Source organism: Pseudochaenichthys georgianus, chromosome 23 (assembly GCF_902827115.2).
Source record: "Pseudochaenichthys georgianus chromosome 23, fPseGeo1.2, whole genome shotgun sequence".
Taxonomy (NCBI): Eukaryota; Metazoa; Chordata; class Actinopteri; order Perciformes; family Channichthyidae; genus Pseudochaenichthys; species Pseudochaenichthys georgianus.
In genome coordinates, this window is record NC_047525.1 from 22,759,612 (window position 1) to 22,781,271 (window position 21,660).

Genomic DNA, 21,660 nt, shown 5'->3' on the forward strand with positions numbered 1-21,660 from the left:
GAACATGAATGTAAGATTTAGCCCTAAAAACTGTTCATATACTGTCAGGAAAGTGTTGAAAAATAATGTGAGAATGAATCCAACCCCTTTTTAGATAGATATATACGTTTGGAATGAGCTTGTCATTAAAGTTTATTTAGTCCGTCTACAAGTCTAGTTTAACATTTTGAAATTCATATCGGTAAAACCATTCCCTGGCATGGATTTCATATTTCATCCAAGGAGGTTTTGACTTCTTAAACGAAGATGTCTTGATCATTACCTAGCTTCTCCTTGTGACAGACATGCTGCAGCCTTAACACTACTGCAGCTAAAGTCAATTTTCTCTTATCAAGACAAGATGGATAAGAAACGTTCTGATTGGTGGATGACCGCTCTACCTCCTCAGCCACTGCCGAACAGTTTGTAGGTCTACCGCCAGCTGCTAATAAGCTTGTTTTATCTGGTGTGCCTGTTAGAAAATCTACTGAAGCCGGAGCCCGCACCCTCCTCTGGATCTGTTGAAAAGGTGATATATCAACGGTTATAGGTAATTTCATCAGAACATGTTACCGTGTTCTTTCTTCAGTTTCAGTTTCAGCAGGGCAGATAACCTCGATGTCTTCTTTCTCCATTTCAAACCCCTTTTGTTGACCTGTAAGTGTCTAGACTGCTTCTCCTCAACGGGAAGCTGATTTACTTACTCTCAATGTACTCGGTGTCCAGTGATTGATTGTCTCAGTAGCTCTAAACATGTGTATTCACCAGTGACGGATGTTACTTCATTTGCAGGCCTGTCAGTCATTTGGCAGCGTGTGGCTGTTGGCTGGAGAAACACACACAACTCCGGCTGCAGAAATAAGCCTCGCACTCAGTTTGCATTTGACTTGGCAGACGCAGAGGAAATTGCGTTCTTGCTTTTTTCTTCCGTCATAGCCATGTTATGTTTTAGCCTGGCTTTCCTGGTGGTTTGTTAACAAGAAAATGTCAAAAAAAAGGAAACGATAACAGGTTTCATGTGTTTGGGCAGATACCACTTGGCAACCCTGCAGCAGTGTTTTACTGCCTACGTTTAAAAAAGAAAGTTATTAACCCTAACTACTTCACAAGCTGTTGACTGCAATAACAATACTTAAAAGCCGGTTTTCACCATTTGTGTTAGTATTGGGGCTGCTCAATTAATCGTATTTTAATCGCAATTACGATTATGGCTTGCAACGATTACGAAAACAACGTAATCGAAATAAAACGATAATTTTCTTATGAATCTTTTTTTTTTTTTTAATTGGTTTTCAGTTGAATTAGACGTAAAGTTCAGGGTAATCAACTGTTAAAAACATACTGTTCACATGTTTTAATCTCCAATAAATTGATGTTTTCAAATTAAATGGATAATCGTTTTTAATAATCGTGATATCAATTATTGACCCAAATAATCGAGATTATGATTTTTGCCATAATCGAGCAGCCCTAGTTAGTATCATAGCTTAGAACCTACAGTCAAAAGGTGCCATATGTGCTCATTTTCAGGTTCATATTTGTATTTAGTGTATCCACTGTAACATTTTTTCTTTTTTCAAGATTCAATGCTTTATTGTCATTTGTACAGTGTAGAAATATCAATGAAAATCTCAGGGCACAGGCTCTTCCAACAGTGCAACACAATACAACAGATACAATAGTTAAAATAGTGGATACAAATATAGAAATAGTGCAAGGAGAGTCTATATACAAGTAATTGGAATATGATATATTAGATAAATAATTTGTAAGTTGCAACCAGATGAATTGTATGTACGTTAAGTTCAGGTGTTTAACAGTCTTATGGCCTGTGGGATGAACCTGTCCCTGAGTCTGGTGGATTTATACCTGATACTGGAGAGAACTTTGGGATTTTCGGCTTTGCACACCATTTAAACGGCCAGGCTGCGGGTGTGTGTGTGTTTTTCGGGCTGGGGTTGCGGTCGGATAGTTTAAAGATCAGCTCCTAAGTTCTAACCCTATCTCCTATTCCTTGACCTCTGAGTGAAACGTCACGGGGTTAAGGGATAGTGGATAGGAGAATTCAAAAGGACTTAGGAGAAGAGACTGCGGTACTTTAGAGAATCCAAATGCACTTTCACTTTCCGACGTGTTTATGATGCGCCAGCGGACGTCATGAATGTGCGTCTGCTGCTGTGGGGAAACTATGGAAACCACAGTTTTCTATACAGCGGACTACAACATGGATGTTCAATAAGAACGAGGGACTGCTGTGAACTCCTCTAGAGACTCTGCACCGTGCTCTGATGCTGTTGCTTTGCTTTATGAACGTGGACAACAGAGTAACATATTCTTCATGACCAAAGTTGGAATTGAAATAAAAAAGGAAAGTGAAACTTATGCTCGTCTCCCTCTCCCTCCGGTCCACATTAATACTAATGATCCCAATACGTATGATTGTATGAACTAAAGATCTTAAAATCAATACAGATGTATTTATTATAAACGTTAGTCCTTAACATCTATCACTGTGTATATCACCATTCAAACATCTTTTAAAAGTTGAACAAACCCCACACAGCTCAGTAAAGACTGAAATGTTGACTTTATTTGATCATTTCACTCAAAACTAACATTCATATTTCTCTCTTTGATTATAATACTGATGAACGTTCAAAACAAAGCACTTTGGCAACTTACCACCTATGTTTTAAAATGCTTAATAAGCACCGTAACTTTCATGATATCATTTCTCCGTCATAATCGTTTGTTTCCGTGAACGGCCGACTGTTGTGTGACGCCAAATGCTGCGGCTGCAATGCATTGTGGGGCAGCATTTTCTCCTCTCCTTTCGGTGAAGGAGGTCCAGTGGTTCCTAAGCTAAAGGAGGTTATAAAGGAAGTTTGAAACCTCCTTTCCTTTCATCTAGAGAATTCGAACGGCACTTATCATGGCTGCCACTGAGGGACTTCCGGGTCCTTTCACTCCGTCAGGAAGGTTCCTAAGCTAAATGGACTATTCGACTTCAGCCTGGGTTTCGCTGTGTCGCAGACGGCCTCTGGGCTCACAGGGAGGGGGGGGGGGCAGGAGTTCCAACAAGCCGTTTAGGACAGAGAGTGAACACACATACTATACAGAGATGTTTGAGAAACCAATGTGAGTTTGGAAAATTGCACAATATAAATGTATTTTAGTCGACCTCAAGAATGGAATTATGATCAGTAGAAATGGCCGTGACATGGGACCTTTTTAAATGCACCAAAACCTATATATCGCACTACAGGAAAGCGAAAACACCAAAAAGGGCCCTTTTTTTAAGTCAAAAACAAACTCTACCAAAACAGATGTTGGTCAGCAAACACAAACATTCAGAGAGTCTGCATTGTGGCTTGAGTCCGGCTTCATGCTTGGAAATTATAGGTCGGAAAAATGAGTGAGAAATGCTTTCCCTTTCTGTATTACGAGGTGAACTAGTGCAGACTGATTGAGTACAGCTGCTCCAGATCCAACTGCAGTCCTTATGAGAAAGCCTCTCCTCGGCAGCCAATATCACTTTATTCCCCCGCTTTACTCGGCATTCATTTCAGTATTTAGTTTCACACTCACCGTTTGTGTTTCTGTGCGGGAAAACTTCATGCATGAGTAATGAAACCAACTCTGACCTGTTGCAGTATGTACACAAGCACATGCTCACATTGTCTACATATGTGTAGATCTGCTCACACACACACACACACACACACACACACACACACACACACACACACACACACACACACACACACACACACACACACACACACACACACACACACACACATACACATACACATACACATACACATACACATACACATACACATACACATACACATACACATACACACATCACTTCAGGGGACATTACATTGACTTACATGCATTTCCTGGAGACTTATCCTAACCTTAATCATAACCAACACATGCCTAACCCTAACCAAGTCTTCACCCTAAAATTAATGATTCCCGATGACGACACGCAGCCACATATTCTCTATTCGTTCCCTTGCGAGCGTTCACACACACTTCTAAACACACGCCGCCTCCCCACAGCGAGTGTTTAAGCCCTGTGCTAATCAGTTCTGTGATTTCTGTCAGCAGAGCTTGTTTGGGTTCAGGAAGATTAGGTCTTCAAAGCTTAGCCAAAAGACATTATAGCTAATTTCCGTCCATTTTTGTTGTCTTCTGTAACACAATGTTGCTGTATGCTAGCTAGAACACAGGATGCTAGCATGTATTTCAAAGGATTGTCTGTCCCTTTTCCCTGTTATGTGATTGTGTGACACATCTCGATCTGGAAAGAAGCTCCAAAGCTTTTAGCATAATTTAGGTTTGTGTTCAGCATGTATACTTTTTGTTTAATGTGGTCGCTAACTTGTATCATTGGCGTTTGGATATATTTTGGTCATGTTCTCAAATAAGCAATTAAAATAATTATAGGCAAATGTCCTTAAGTTTCTTATCTTTTATAGAAAAATAATTGTCAAAACGATAATGAAAATAATCTTGTTTTTCTTCCCTAAAGCTGTGTATTGATAAATGAATGTTTATCACAGAAGGTTCTTAACCTAAGTTACATGGTTTAAGACTAAATTAGAATGTAGTCAGAAGCCAACCAAGAGCATTAGTATACTGTACAATGTACTGAATAACGAGAGCTGCTTATTCAACTAATTGATGACTTGATTGACAAAAGCCCAATCAGCAACTTCAGCGAAACTGTAAACAAAAAAGTCAGTTTTCAGCCTCTTTAATTATGGAGAGTTCCTGTATACCTATGTCTCTTATATAAAATTAAACTTGAGATTTTAGACAAAAAGACATTTACACGTTTTGAGTTTGAGAAAACTGGGATGGACATTTTCTAGACCAACCAATAATTAAAAAAGAGAATTGCCAGTTTAGCAATAATGAGCAGAGGTAATCAGTAGTTGCAGCAATGCCTGAAACAAATCTTCAATCAGACTTTTCCGTTTGCTCACAGTTTTGCTGTTTTCCCTTATCTCTAAATGTGCTCTCTTCTCTTCCTGTTTTTTTTTTTTAGAGATGCTTGTCTACAGCCAGCTTCCAGCTCTGGAGGATTTTTGTCTTGTTGTCTGCCATGTCTGCGATCAGGTGGTCACCCCCCAGGGCATCCTCACACACTACGGTAAGACACACACACACACACACGCACGCACGCACGCGCACACACACAAGAGCCTTGGGCTACCTCCTGTTGTCACATGGATGCAAGATATGTTTGCCTGTAGGGCACTTTGAAACATCGTCTACCTAAAACTCATCAACAAAGAGTTGCCGTTAGCCGGTAATTACCAGACTATGACCGGTAAAATATGCTGAAGATCAGCTGCTGCTGCTGAAGGAGACGTGCAGCTCTGCATGATCACAGCTCCGCCCGCTGTGACGGACCGGTGAGCGGAGCAAAACACACACTTCAAGTTAGACCTAACACACTTAGCTAGTTTATCTACCTCTGGAACATGGCGAATACAGTCGCTGTTGTGTCTGTGTCATGTTGTTGTGAGTGTGGACGGAGCAGATACAACGTTGGCTTAGCCTGATCGATCCGATCTCCATTCAGAAAACACCCATTTTAAAAGGTGTTTTTCTGCCGTCTGTCTGCAGACTTGTCAAAGCATTAATTCATGGTTTTCACTAACCGGTATCAGTGTGTTGTTACTTCGGCATCATTTTGAAACATGTATTACAATTAAATCACGGTAAAATATGTTCATTTTGTTGTAGTTTCTACCACAGTATAGAGGGAGGGAAAAACTATTATTATTTATTATTCCCATTGTTATTATCCAAAGTTACTGTACACTTTTGAATGATGTAGTTAATCTGCTATAATTAGTTTGTTTAGTATAGAGTCGTTATGAATTTGTTTTAAAGCAAAGAAGACCTTTGACCAGCACTTTTCAAATTTTGAAGATTTAAACTTTAACGCACATGTGGACCGGCAAAAACAATTCTAACGGAAACTTTGATTCTAACACACTAAACAATAATGGACCAGCTGTAGCTCTGTGCACAAGCTTTTTTATCCAAGGAATAGGGACCAGCAATTATGAAGATAAGCATTCATCCTCTTTAGATCATATTCGTATCCTTGTAGTCCTTAAAAGAATGCAAGCAAATGGAAGATCTTACTGTCTAATGGGTTGGTTAACACTTAATATATATAGAGTCTATGGTTACACATTACAAATCTACATCCATATGTTAAACATCTGAGTCGAAAGGTACTGTTTTTCTGATTTTAAGGCAGCAGATATTGTTATGCAGAACAGAAAAATCTAAGTGGTGCTGAAAAAGTCTCTAAAAACAATAATTATACACACATGCACTGCTGACTTGCCAACCATGTCTCCTACAGTATTACGTTTTGATACAACTGAACTGCATGCTCTGTTAAATATCAAGGGCGATGTAGCTTTAAAATTGTAGTTTGTGATTTAAATTGAAACCACCTGTAGTTTTTCAAAAAGCAATATTTGTTGCTATTAGGGCTGTCCCGAATACCATTTTTCGGGCTCCGGATATCGAAGAAAAGGATATCGCATTGTGTGTGTTACTTTCGTTGCAGTTGTATATGTCTTAAGTGTACATTTGGCTTGGCTTCCTATTTATGGACATGCTTTTATTTTGAAGGAGAGTTAGCGCAATTGACAGGAAGTTGTTGTTGCTATGGAAACAACGTGACGGAGATTAACGGAGAAAAGTAATATCTACATATAACGACGGAGAAAGTAAACGATAACGTTTATGGTTAAGTGTTGGCACCCCCCGAAGAGGCACAAGCTCTTACGTTGATATTGGAGATTTCAATAAATTCAATTTGGAAAAAAAACTATCCGGGTACAGCCCTAGTTGCTATGGAGACTTTAATCTTCAGCAACAAAACCTAATGATCTATTTGAGATGTGAATCAACAAATGTAATTTAAAAAATGTGTATGAAGTGGGTGGTACTTTAGAGTGTTTGTGTTTGCTCCACTGACTACGCTCGCATCTGCCCGTGAGCTGCTGCTGCTGCTGCTTCCTTCTGTTGGCGGCACGTGCACCAGCCCGAGTGTCACGCTTAATGAACACACACACACACACACACACACACACACACACACACACACACACACACACACACACACACACACACACACACACACACACACACACACACACACACACACACACACACACACACACACTTCTAGAGCAGAGAGAGAGCTGCTGGATTGGTTGAGTGCACACGCATTCTCACTTTCTGTTTCTCAGCAGAAAGAGGTCAGTGGTATTGTGAGGCTCGTACACACTCATAGACTCCTGGCAGGCGCTGTTATTCCCCCCCCTCCACACCCCTCCCTTTCGCTGGCAGCATTCCTGCTTTCTGACACTCGCACAGAGTCGGGTAACAACAGGTCTAAATCACGCTCGTGCACACACACACAGAGGGTGGTGGAAATCTCCCGAGAGCTCCCCGTAGAACACGGCTATCCCCGGGCTAACGGTATGACAACAAGCGGGCTCTGTCGTGGACCATGCTGACTTGTTAACAGTGGTGTAAAGTAACTAAGTACATTTACTCTACTACTGTACTTAAGTACACATTTGAATAACTTGTACTTGAGTATTTCAATGCTTTGCTACCTTGTACTTCGACTCCACTGCAATTCAGAGGTAAATCATGTACTTTTACTTATTATTTAGTTACTTTGATTAATGATGTGAAATATACTCAACTTTTACTTGTAACAGAGTATTCCTACACTCTTAAGTACAAGATCTGAGTACTTCTTCCAGCTCTGCTTGTAAGCATGTTGTGTGTGTGGATCATTTTCATCATCACATACATTTATTGTCATTTTAACTGTGACCTCGAGGTCATACTGTCACATCAACGTCATTCTTAAACATTTTTACACGCTCTGTATCATGATGACGTGAAAAATGATCCGACTGCTTTTGAGTGTATTGCCTCGAGGAAGTCAGGATTCCTTTATGATGTTTTATGCATTTCCTCCCATTGTTGCTCATTCCTCATGTTTCTGTAATATCCTCACCAGCACAGTGCCATTGTCCCCTGCTGGGGGCTCTACTTTAAATGCTGTCACCCTGCCTTTTTATTCATTGCAACGGCCTTGTATTTGTGTGTATCCATCATGGGATCTGCTTTCATGCTTGACCTGTGCGTCGAATCAGCACCAAGGCCACACACACACACACACACACACACACACACAACACACACACACACAACACACACACACACACACACACACACACACACACACACACACACACATATTATATATACACACACACACACACACACACACACACACACACAGAGAGGGGGTTGGCTGCCTCAGGGGTCAGTGGCTCTGAGTTATCCATGCCCAGTTTGCTGCTCAAGCTTTGGTGTGTGTGTGTGTGTGTGTGTGTGTGTGTGTGTGTGTGTGTGTGTGTGTGTGTGTGTGTGTGTGTGTGTGTGTGTGTGTGTGTGTGTGTGTGTGTGTGTGTGTGTGTGTGTGTGTGTGTGTGTGTGTGTGTGTGTGTGTGTGTGTGTGTGTGTGTGTGTGTGTGTGTGTGTGTGTGTGTGTGTGTGTGTGTGTGTGTGTGTGTGTGTGTGTGTGTGTGTGTGTGTGTGTGTGTGTGTGTGTGTGTGTGTGTGTGTGTGTGTGTGTGTGTGTGTGTGTGTGTGTGTGTGTGTGTGTGTGTGTGTGTGTGTGTGGTCTAGCATTACTATACTTGTGGGGACCTAAATCTGTTTACATAGTCACGTGTGGGGACTCGCCTCCCTTATGGGGACAAATTGGAGGTCCCCATGAGGGGGATCATTACTTTTAGGGTGAAGACTTGGTTAGGGTTAGGGTTAGGCATGTGTTGGTTATGTTTAAGGTTAGGATACGTCTCCAGGAAATGCATGTAAGTCAATGTAATGTCCCCTGAAGTGGTGTGTGTGGGGGGGGGGGCGGTGTGATGGAGAGAGCGATCAGAACTTAATCTTGGACCTGTGCCGGATGGATGTTTAATATACGCCTGATGTTCAGTTCAGAAAGGTTAACATATACCGAGTTTGAAACCCCAGAGACTCGCTCCATTTAGTGGATTTGTTTATTTAAGTCTCCTTATAGTAAGGAGAGCTTGTGTATTCTTAGCATAAATGCCCCCCTGTGGGATATCAAATAAATCCCTCACACTGGAAGTGCTCGCGCCCATGAGCCTGTGAAGAGAACATGTGCACATTGTTCTTAACACCTCTGGGTTAACCTCAAAGTTCATTATGGAGAGATATGGTGTTATAAAGATATTTATTCAATTAAAATACATGGTTCTAACCAATATTTTAGGCAATGTTAGACAATTATTAAAACATTCTTCACCTTTAAGGAAGCAATATTATGTTTTGGGGGTTTTTCCCCTTCCTGTGATGCGATATATAGGTTTTGGTGTTTGTAAATGGTTTGCAACGGCTAAAATCCCTGTGTTTCTCTCCCATACACTCCCCCCCCCACCCCCCCACCCCCTAACTGAAACGCCTCCATTTGATTCCTGTGTTTACTTCCGTAACATAGTGACATCACTATATAACACTTGCGCTTCTATTGGCAAGGGCTCATTGTGAATTTCATCTCTAAGTGGTTGACCAATCACAACAGAGCCGGCCAGCTAACCAATCCAGTGTTTCCCCTAGGATGGAGTCATAGCAGCGGTGCTAAGGCACGTGGGCCCAGCATAATGTGAGCGCGTGGCATGTTTTAGTGTGTGCACGTGCGAAGTGCGCCCCGTCAATTTGTTTCTATGTGTCTGGCAGCACAAGAAAGGCTCTTGAGGCCAAGTACCAGGGCCGGTTCTAGACAATTTGCTGCCCTAGGCGATATTTTATATATAAAGAAAAAATTAAAAATCTCTACTAAAGACAAATACACTACAAAAACAGAAACGTATTGACATAGGTAATATACGTCAAAATGGCTTAAAATGTATTCAGTATTGTATGAACATGTTTGAATTGGGGGGTGCACGTCACATCCTCTAGGGGGGGTCCCCGGCAGATTTTGTTTTGAACATTTTAAAGTAAAATGCTTCAATCTGGTGCACTTTGAGCACACAATTACTAGAGACCTGATCTAGGGGGTACAACTCTAAAACACCCATATGAAAAAGATCGGTTTACATTTTAATAATCAAATAAGTATGTGAACATAACCAATAACCTACCATAGCCGATAACAAATACATGTAACTTATTTTATTTCTGTTGTTCATTCATATCTTATTTTACCTAGTTAACATTTATTAATGTATGCATATTTTTGTATCTCTCCAACTTTAAACGATATTTTTGGTTTACTGTCCTATAGTATACATTGGAACGATTTCAAACTTGTTTTTATTTATCCTATAATTATAAAGGAGTGCCTTGGAAATATGTGTTTACATAATTTGTGGTCAAAATGTTTGAGACCCACTGAGATGACTTAGACTAAAATTAACTATCTAAACACTCAAGAGTCCTTTACCTCACTGAGCCTCTCAGTCTGACAGGAGAGCTCTCCTCCACCCTGGTTGTAGAAACATCTACTTCTTATATCCGTTAGCGCAGCTAGCACCAGATTCTAATAACAACAGCGCCGGTACCTCTCTCTCTCTCCCTCGCTCGCTCTCTCGCTTCCACGCTCGCACTTTGGCTGTGAGCTGCGGGCGCCTGATAAGCCAACATCCCCCACTTTCATCACTTACAGCGCCCATCGTACAGGGCAAATGAAAAGTGTAACCGGGGTGAAAAGGGTGTTACATTTACTTAATTATTAGAGCCGGGACTCGATTAAAAAAATTAATCTAATTAATTAGAGGCTTTGTAATTAATTAATCGAAATTAATCGCATTTTTAATCAAATATACATATTTGACCTGAGAACAGTGAGAAGCAATTTTCACATGGATTTGACTCCAAGTGGTCGACAGTCGAGTGCCAATCCAGTGAGCCAGGGAGCTGGTTATTCCTCTCAGACGTGGACTGCACTCATCCTGGCCCTGAAACCAGTCATCTGGTTGAGTGTGGGTTGGGTCAGGGTGTGGTTCCTTGCACTCGGAGTCGGGCTAACGTCCACGCTAGCTGCTACATGCTTTGCATTTAGGTGATACTTTAGGCTTGATGTGCTGCGGTGATATGCACATTCTTTTTTGCATAATTTGCACACAACCGTGCTCTTATCGACGCTTCCATCCGTCCGTTTTTTAAAACAAAATTTCCCATCCACGGGGCCGACCAAAGCGGTCTCATCAGCTTGTTCGTTCATGTTTGACTATTGTTCACCGTGATTTGTTGTTATTTGAAGTCCCATGCTGAAGTCATGAACGTTAGTTGGTGCTCCAGTATAATCGGTACGCCTGAAACTCATCTAGTGAGAAACGTTCCGCTGTGCAAAAATAAGTGCGATTAAAATGCGTTAATTTTTTTAACGCGTTCATTTTTGTGTAATTAATTAATCTTAATTAATGCGTTAAAGTCCCGGCCCTATTAATTATGAATGTTACATTACATTACATTGCATTTAGCTGACGCTTTTATCCAAAGCGACTTACAATAAGTGTGTTCGACCAACAAAATACAAACTTGAAGAAAACAGAATCATATAAGTACATCAGGCGTCATAGAGCAAAAACATTTCAAGTGCTACTCAACTGGCTTTAGATAAGCCAGCCCTTTATTAGTATATAAGTGCTTTGTTAATAGTTCTATCGCTCGAAGTGGAGTCGAAAGAGATGAGTTTTCAGTCTGCGCCGGAAGGTGTGTAAGCTTTCTGCTGTCCTGATGTCAATGGGGAGCTCATTCCACCATCTTGGAGCCAGGATAGCAAACCCACGTGTTTTTGCTGATGGGAACTTGGGTCCCCTTCGCAGCGAGGGTGTAGCGAGCCGTTTGGTTGATGCAGAGCGGAGTGCAGGTGCTGGGGTGTACGGTTTAACTATGTCCTGGATGTAGGAAGGGCCAGATCCATTCGCAGCATGGTACGCAAGTACCAGTGTCTTGAAGTGGATTCTAGCAGTTATCGGAAGCCAGTGGAGGGAGCGGAGGAGCGGCGTGGTGTGGGAGCATTTAGGAAGGTTGAAGACCAGACGAGCCGCTGCATTCTGGATGAGCTGCAGAGGTCGGATGGTGCATGCAGGTAGACCAGCCAGGAGGGAGTTGCAGTAGTCTAGGCGTGAGATGACGAGAGCCTGGACCAGAAGCTGCGTCGCTTTCTGGGTCAGCTGGGGACGCATCCTCCTGATGTTGTAAAGCGTGTATCTGCAGCAGCGGGTTGTAGCAGCGATGTTTGCAGTGAAGGACAGTTTGTTATCCAGGATCACACCCAGAGTCCTTGCAGTCTGAGTCGGGGAAACAACAGAGGTGCCGATGTTGATTGTCAGGTCAAGAGTGGGACAATCTTTTCCCGGAAGGAAAAGCAGTTCAGTCTTGTCAAGGTTGAGCTTGAGGTGATGATCAGACATCCACTGAGAGATGTCAGCTAGACAAGCAGAGATGCGTGCGACGACCTGGGTCTCTGAGCGGGGAAAGGACATAATTAATTGGGTGTCGTCAGCGTAGCAGTGGTATGAAAAACCATGCGGGCAAATGACTGATCCGAGCGAGTTTGTGTACAAGGAGAAGAGGAAGTGACCAAGAACAGAGCCCTGAGGGACCCCTGTAGTTAATTGACAAGGGTCGGACTCGGACCCTCTCCAAGTAACCCTGTAGGTGCGGTCTTTGAGGTATGAGTGCAGATCCTGAAACTCCAAGTTCTTGGAGAGTGTGAAGGAGGATCTGATGGTTCACCGTGTCGAATGCAGCAGACGGGTCCAACAGGATGATGACAGAGGAGAGGGAGGCTGCTTTAGCAGTGTGCAGTTCCTCAGTGACAGCAAGGAGGGCAGTTTCTGTGGAGTGACCTGCCTTGAAACCAGACTGGTGCGGATCCAGAAGGTTGTTCTGATGGAGATAACACGAGAGTTGTCTAAAGACAGCGCGTTCAAGTGTTTTAGACAGGAACGGGAGGAGAGAGACAGGCCTGTAGTTTATAACATCAGACGGGTTGAGAGTGGGTTTCTTTAGGAGAGGGTTTACTCTTGCCTCCTTGAGACTGTTTGGACAGTGACCAGAAGTTAGAGAAGTGTCGATGAAATGGGTGAGAAACGGTAGAATATCAGGAGCGATAGTCTGAAGGAGGTTTGAAGGGATAGGGTCCAGAGGACAGGTGGTAGGGCGGGCAGAGGTAATGAGGGTAAGAACCTCACTTGGAGAGAGAGGGGAAAAGGAGGTCAGTGTGTGGGTGAAGGGAGGGTCTGGTGACCCAGCGGTGAGTAAAGGTGAGTCAGAAAAAGAAGAGCGAATATCATCAACCTTTTTTCAAAGTGGTTAACAAAGTCGCTTGACCGAAGGGAGGAGGAGGAAGGGGCTTTGGGGGGGTCCAGGAGGGAGGAGAAGATGGAAAATGTTTTTTTGGGATTGGAATAGGAAGATTGGATCTTATCTTGAAAGAAAGTGCTTTTTGCCTGAGAGATCGAAGCAGAGAAAGAGGAGAGGAGAGCCTGATAGGTTAGGAGGTCGTCACGGTGTTTGGATTTCCACCGTTTCCGCTCTGCTGCCCTAAGGACGGTTCTATTAGCACGCAGTGCATCATTTAGCCAGGGAGCAGGAGGGGACTGACGAGCCTGCCGAGATGTGAGAGGACAGAGAGAGTCCAGAGAGGATGAGAGAGTAGAGAGGAGAGTTTCTGCAGCAGAGTTTGGAGGCAGCAATTGGAACGAGTCAGAGGAAGGGAGGGCTGAGAGCACCGATGAGGCAAAGGTAGAGAGGGAGAGGGAACGAATGTTGTTACATCAAGGCCGAAAATTAGGATGAGCGCCAACTGTCAAAAATGTTTTTTCCCCTCCCAGAGCTACCAGCACAGCGCCCCCCTTATCTGGCGCCCTAGGCGACCGCCTAGGCCTGTGCCAAAAATCGGCCCTGCCTAGTACATACAGTGGCAATGTCTCAAGATTTAGCAAAAATATACCTGCGCCGCCACTATTTGTATATAGGGGAAACACTGCAATCAGAGCAGACTGGGCTCTGGTTTCAGAGAGAGGGTGAAAAGAGGTGCTGCAGCACAGGCAGTATGAGAGAAATAAAGAGCTTTTTGAACATTCAAACATGTTTTTGATTCGACTGATATTCTTGTTTTAGAACGTCAAATAATTGTTGACTTTTGGACGCTTTGAAATTAAACTCATTCAAATAGTATTATACTAATAGCATAGTGACATTATTCAGACTGAATAGATGAGCCCACAATAATCTGTGCAGCATTAAACATTTTGATATAGACTTTGAACTTTATGAATGAAGCTTTGAACTCTTTGGAGCAACTGATTATTTCATTTTTGTGTGCAAGTCGTGCCTCTGAAGCTGTGTGAATCAGCACTTCATGCCGTGTTCAGATATCTCTGTGTTTTCCTTCCACTTCTCTCATCTCCTACAATATCTCCTCTCGGCTGCTGGTGGCATGCTGTGTGTGAGCGAGTCGAGTGCATCGATGAAAATGTCTGTCCTCCATTCTCGCTTGTCCCTGTAGTTGTGGGTAAATTGAGCTCTCAGACAGGTCCAACAAATATCAGTTTGATTTATTATTTGGCTGTTTGGGCTCCTGTCTGTTGTTGTGGTAAAGTGTTTGTGCTTGGGCTGACGTGTATTTCTTGATCTCACTTGATGATTATCTTGAGAGTTTTCCCTTAACCTCAAAAGTTAGTTCTAGTTAGTTTACTGGTGGTGTTGCTATTACGTTATCATTATCACGTTACGCTGTGTGTGAACCATTAGCAAAAGTTCTTTGAAATTAGAAAGCCAGTTCCCGCTGGCAATTCCTATAATGTTAAATAAAGCTTGATATTATCTTTGTGTATTTAATCGTTTATAGGGGACAATGGACATTAATAAACATTGCAATATATGCACCAGAGTTAGCTAAGAGGCTCGTCTGTCGTCCCTGGATGTTACAGTCACAGTAAAAACAATAGTCCAGACTCTTACGTAATTATATCTATGCAACAGAGCAATTATTTGCATCTTGTCCCAGTCACCCCTCCATGCTTTGTGTCTCATTTGTTGGCAAGGTAATGTTTCTTGATTTTAAAAAACAGTATAAAAACGTGTATTAAATGTCTTCTTTTTCTCTCACATTTACATAAGAAATGCACATAAAGTACCAGCATCCATTTACTATTTGCTAATATAATCCTATTTTCCTTGAACTAAGCACATCTAAATATCTATATAGAATATTCCTAGATACCTATCCTAATGTTCTCATATCTGTTTCTCTCTCTCCTGCTTCTCGCTCAATGTAAACAAGCCCAGCTGAGCGGAGAGCCTCTGAGTCCTCCATGCAGTGGCTCCACCCACAGGAGGGCTCAGCAGCCAATCAGCAGCCAGCTGGGCTCTGGGCATTGCCATAATGGCTGGCAGGCAGGCAGGCGGGCAGGCGTAGTGAGGTGCCCTTGTGGTGGAGTGGCTTAGTGACCTTTCCTGGGCTTCCAGCCATTTATTGTGAATCGCTACGGTTAGCTTCCAACTTATCACAGGATGAGCTCAGTTCCAAAAGCAATATGTTTGAGGCCAAATAAGTTGTTTATTATTAATTAACTGGATATACAACAATAATAGCTGGGAATGGTTTATTAATTCTCGTTGGCTTACAATTTAACCTGCATATAACTATGTTTTAATTTGACAGCTATAAAACTACAGCTAAGCAAACAAGGCCATCACTTAATGACTAGAGCATTAAAACAATGTTTGATTTTGTATTTAACTTTAAAATAAGAGTCACAGGAATCCACAGAAAAACCTGCAACAGAGCTGGAAAAGTATGTCAAAGTAAAGGGTCTATTTAGTTTGGCCTCATCTGTGTCATAGATGTATTATTTACCTTGTACGGTGTATAGCTGCAGTACAGCTTCATTGAACTGTTAGGTGTGTGTGTGTGTGTGTGTGTGTGTGTGTGTGTGTGTGTGTGTGGTGTGTGTGTGTGTGTGTGTGTGTGTGTGTGTGTGTGTGTGTGTGTGTGTGTGTGTGTGTGTGTGTGTGTGTGTGTGTGTGTGTGTGTGTGTGTGTGTGTGTGTGTGTGTGTGTGTGTGTGTGTGTGTGTGTGTGTGTGTGTGTGTGTGTGTGTGTGTGTGTGTGTGTGTGTGTGTGTGTGTGTGTGTGTGTGTGTGTGTGTGTGTGTGTGTGTGTGTGTGTGTGTGGAACTGTGGTTAAAAGAAGTGTGATTTTTAATGTGTGAAAAGACGACTGTTGTAGATGCATACCTGCAAATGTGGCGCTGGACTTTGATCCTGTTACTCTGAATACAGCTGGCTCACCAGTAGTCTGCTGGCACTGGCCTATTTACACACCTGCCACACGCACGCACACACACACACACACACACACACACAGACAGAAACACACACACACGCGCAGACACACGCACAGACACACACACACACATTCTCATATTCTATAATGCTTGCAAAAAAGTCTTGTATACAAATACTGCACTGAAGTACACAATCTACATAGCATGGGGAAAAACACACACTTTTAGTTCATAAATTCTTAACTTGAGTTATTCTAATCTATGCCAACGCTAATCTCTCCAATACACACACAGACATTGTACACACACACACACACACACACACACACACACACACACACACACACACACACACACACACACACACACACACACACACACACACACACACACACACACACACACACACACACACACACACTCTCCTTCAGTCACCTGCAGCATACTTCCATGTGCACTCGTGCACGGTGAGCAAACACACACAGTCTGTCTGCTCTTTACTCTCTGCGGCAACAGGCTACTGTTAACGGGCTACTACTACTACACTCATTAACTGGGTTGTACAACATTATGACACACACACACACACACACACACACACACACACACACACACACACACACACACACACACACACACACACACTTTTAAACACACACAATCCATAATGCTGAGCACTGACTGAAGCGTGACATCAGTGCTACTTGTGCAGGAGTTTGTTTTACACCCTTTCCAAACTGATGCTACTGGTATTTTGTAGCACTTGGCTAAAGGCATGATACCTGTGCGTGTATGTTAGCACTGCATTCAAGGATTGACATTATGGGAAATGCACTTATTGGCTTTTTTAAAGAGAGTTAGAAAAGAAAAACAACACTACTCGTATGTCTGTGGGGAGACAAATGAAGCTATCGGGTGAAGACGGTTAGCTTAGCTTAGCACAAAGATAAAAACACTAAAGGAAACTGCTAGCCTGGCAACACGTCCTACCAGAACCTCTATAGCTCACTTATTAGCATGTTATGTTGAATTTACTTACTATGTTCAACAAGGACCGTTTTAAAATGACACCTTCTTGGGGTTTTCTCCCTACTTGTAGTCTTTGTGCAAAGTGAAGCTAGCCTCCTACTGACTGGATACATATTTACTCTACAGACACAATCTAACTCTCACTATAGTTGGATTCTCCCTTTCATCAAACATGATACGGGGGAGAGTTCCATCTGCTTTGTGTCCCGTTTGGCCCTCAGATGACGAGATAGTTAGATATTCGGTAAAGTAGAGGGTTTTGGGGGCATTTTTCTCCATCATGGATTGAGGGTTCAGCTGCTTTAGTTGCGCGGTCCAATTTGCACATGTTACTATAGGCAGACATTTCCTTGCTTCTTCACAGTCCTCCTCCCATGTCTTCTTCAGGGATATCCGTGTGGATTTGTGTGCTCGGTTAAATTGCTGTTGCTGTCTGCACGGATTCAGGCACGTGCTATGTAATTACCGTACTTTTCGGACTATAAAGCGCACCTGCATATAAGCCGCAGCAGCTAAATTGTCCGTCTGTCTTGCTCTCGTTCTGTCTCTCGGTTCCACTTTTACTTTGGCGCGCTACCTGTCTCACTCTTTTCCGGCCTCCAGCTTTTCCTGCTGGAGCCCGCCGCTTAAAGGTGGCGGACCGGTCATAGAGCCCATAGAGTTAAAGGTGGTTCATTTTACCTGTAAAATCCATAGATCTAGGAGGTTCCCTAGTGGCCGTTAGCTGTACAAAAAAAATGGGGGAAAAAGTCGTGGCTTATAGTCCGAAAAGTACGGTACGTGTCTCTGCACACTAGGGCAGTCGCATACTTGTGTTATTTTGTCCGGGAATGTGTATTTATTGTATTTTTCCACGGCTAATATTAATGACCTGGGCAGAAATAGCTACCAGGAGATCTTCATAGGGACTTTTAGCATAGTCTGCTTTTCAGAGGTGTATTTCAGCATCTCACGCTCTGGTCTGTTTTGCATCGTATCAGCAGACTGGAAATGCCGCCAACCACAAGGGCAGGTCTCGTTATTTACCTAGCTGCTGGATAACAATCACTAACGTAGGACTGTTGGAGCTAAATGTTACATATCATTTGAGATTCACACTTTGGTCAGCAAATGAAAACACTGTTTACCTCACCTCCTTGTGTGTTTATGACGTGTCCCCCCCCCCTTTGTCTTTATTCAGGTAGCTGGGGTGTAGTTGCCCTGTGAGACAGTCAGAGAGAGACAGACAGTCCTGGACCACTCCCCCTCATTTCCTCCCCACCCTTCTCCCACAAAGACATGCATAGCAAGAACCGTAAGTGTGAGCTCCTCTACTTCTCCTCTCCTCTCCTTCTCCCCCCCTACACCCTTGTGATTGATTCCCCTCTTTGCCCCCTTGTTCTTGCATCCTTTCCCCTGTGTGTTCTGATCAGATCTGGGTCAAAACGTGTTTATAATAGCTGGTTCTTGTTTGAACTTTCGCACAAAATAACAGATCGGGTGGCACTTATCACACGAGGACACTTCAGATGGTGTCAGGCAGGATGCTAATTAGAGAGTAGAGAGAAGTTCACTCAATTGATTTGTAATCATTTTTTAGTGGCAAGTCTTTGACACAGATTTGTCTCCTCTGCGTTACAGCAATTCCATCCGGCAGAAATAAAGAAGGTGCCCTAAAGGTGCTGATTGGATGCAAATCAGATTTTTTTTTTTTTTTTTAAAGTACCCAGATCCACAGAAGTAGCTACTAGCAATTATAAAACCTTGGCTGTTGGTCATATTTTTATTTAAAACATCAGTACAGGCCCAGAATGTCACAATCAGTGCCTCCCTGCTAGCGATACATGACCTCGATCAAAGCAGAGTGTTACACATCTATGTGACCTCACACATTTCTTTGTTAAAAACAGTGTTCGACACATCACCCCAGTTCTTAGATTTCTGCACTGGCTACCAGTAGCTCACAGAATCGACTTTAAAATTGTATTGCATGACATGGTTTGGGACCCCAATATGTGTCTGAAATGCTTCTGTTACGAGCCCCCCAGAGCTGTGAGGTCATCGGGGGCTCAGAACCAAACAGAAAGCCTGAGGTGTTCACCAACGCGGAGTTCTTTTAAGTCGAGGCTAAACTTTTTTCAGCTGCTTACCCAGAAGTATTTTAACTTGTTTTAGCACCTACCGTATTTACAATGTTTTTGTTAAACTATTCTGTATCTCTTTTATGCATCTGTTATTCCATGGAGTTATTTATTGTGTTCCTTTCTGTTGTCTTCTCAGTAAGTGTTAATGACGATGGAAAGCACTTCGAATTGCCTCTGTGTCTGAACATGTGCGATATAAATAAACGTACCTTACCTTCCAGAGAAGCGCCACGGCTCCCCCTCCCCCTCCAGGACCCCCCTGGTCCCCATGAAGCCAAAAGCACCTGCCGTGACCCCCACTGTGGTGCCAAGTCCCGGGGGCGCGCTGGCCTTCAGGGTCCCCAAAGAGTACCCTCACTCACGCTTCAGCAAGGCGCCTCTGGCCGTCTACCCACCGAAGGGGGCGCGGAACCAGACATGGTGGGCACATACTTCTTATTTTTACATCCACAATTATTTAGGGGTCTTGTGTCATGATGCTTATGCTTCTTCAAAGACATTTGGCTTTAGAGTGTTTGAACTTGAGCCCTTATAGTCAGCTAAACTGGACTAGACTAAACTCTTTGGTGGAGGGTCGCCCAGGTGTTAACTCCTCTCTTCCCGTCTGCAGTGTCTCCCTCCCGGTGGTGAGCCTGGAGAAGATCCCCTGCCTCAGCCGGGGCGACCCTTCATCACATGTGCGCCTCACCTCCTCCTCTTCCTCCTCTTCCTCCCCCTCACACCTCCCTCCCCCGGCCTCCCAGCGGTCCAGCGAGAAGCTCACAAACGGTCGCGGGCCGCCCACCCCCCGCTCCACCCCCTCTCCATCCTCCTCTGCAGACAGACGGCCCAGTCCGGCTCGCTCTCCTCTGGACAGACGGCTGCCCTCGACCCCCTCTCCTTCCCCTCTGGATCGTAAACCCCCTCCCTCCCCGGCCCCTTCCCAACGCTCTGCCGCTCTGCCTGTGACGTCGCTGTTGGAGAAGAAGCAGCAAAATGGGACGAAGACTCCTTCCAGGTCGCAAAAAAGACTCTCAGGTCAGTACTTAAAAAACGTCTGGTTAAATCCTTTTGCATGGAGTTGCAGTTTTGTTGTACTTTCACACATGTACCTGTAATATTCCAAGTTGTGTAGCACCTTAACTTTTCTGATGAATTTGTGCAATGTGGTCTAAACTTGGAGAAGAAATGCGGAGCGTTTAATAATTGAATACTTTTCATGCCAGCTGGTTTGTCATCTGGATTTCTTGACCTTGAGTCACAAAACTGATTCTTTAAATGTTGCTATCAATCTTTTATTTCAGTTACAAGCTGATACAATACCAAAAGATATAGGACACAAAAATAAATCGTAATAAAAACCACAAAACAAAAACGACGACGAGGAGAGGGAATAAAAAATCTTTACTTTTAAAGGCAAGAGTTAAATATTTCTGACTTGAATTACACTTTTAGGGTTTACATCAGTGTTTCCGCCAGACCAGGGCTGAGAGGGCGACCACCCGGAGAGCGGGGGGGGGGGAGCGATCTTCAATACTCCGAAAAGAATCCCTGTCCTTGTCCTTTTTCCTTTTCGTCATTTCAAACGATAAAAACTCTCGATCTTCTCTCGAATTATACATTTCTTTGGACCCCGGCGGCTCGAGTTCAGGGCGTTCCGAGCTGGATAATGGCGTCACATGACGGCAAGACGCCCCCCTGGCGGAAACGCTGGTTTATATGCTTTCACAAGCTCACAGCCGGGGGTTAGACTGTGTGTTTCGGAAAGGGTTAGATGCCTTCCTTAAGTTTTAACGGCTTTTTTTCCTTCTCACTTTGACTCTCAAAAATGTCCCTTTTAAGCACACCTAGTGGTCATCAAGTAAACGTTTGTATCAATGAAGTTAATAGACTTTTGATGGATGCTTCAGGTCTTAGCTGTCGTGTTTCTCCTCATCGTCCCTCTTCCCTCTGTCGCTGTGCTCCTGTGATGTACACCCTCTAATTCACTCCCGCTGCCAAAAAGCTGCTCGTGTTCTTGAGAGATTTCCCCACCACCTGCGCCTCTATCTTTTTTTCATCGTCTCACTCTCCGCCTCCCACCTCGACCACATTTTTTTCCCTTTCACACACACTCCTTCGCTCGGTTGGCATTTTCTCTCC

The 21,660-nt window shown here is 43.4% G+C and overlaps 1 protein-coding gene across 1 annotated transcript in view; it reads left to right on the plus strand.

Moving 5' to 3' along the window:
- atxn7l1 (ataxin 7-like 1) overlaps positions 1-21,660 on the plus strand; it is a 52,146-nt gene that overhangs the window by 7,053 nt on the left and 23,433 nt on the right. Inside the window, 3 exon segments of the mRNA XM_071201765.1 lie at positions 5,045-5,149; positions 19,761-19,959; positions 20,150-20,556. Of these exon segments, the coding sequence (XP_071057866.1) occupies positions 5,045-5,149; positions 19,761-19,959; positions 20,150-20,556 (711 nt within the window).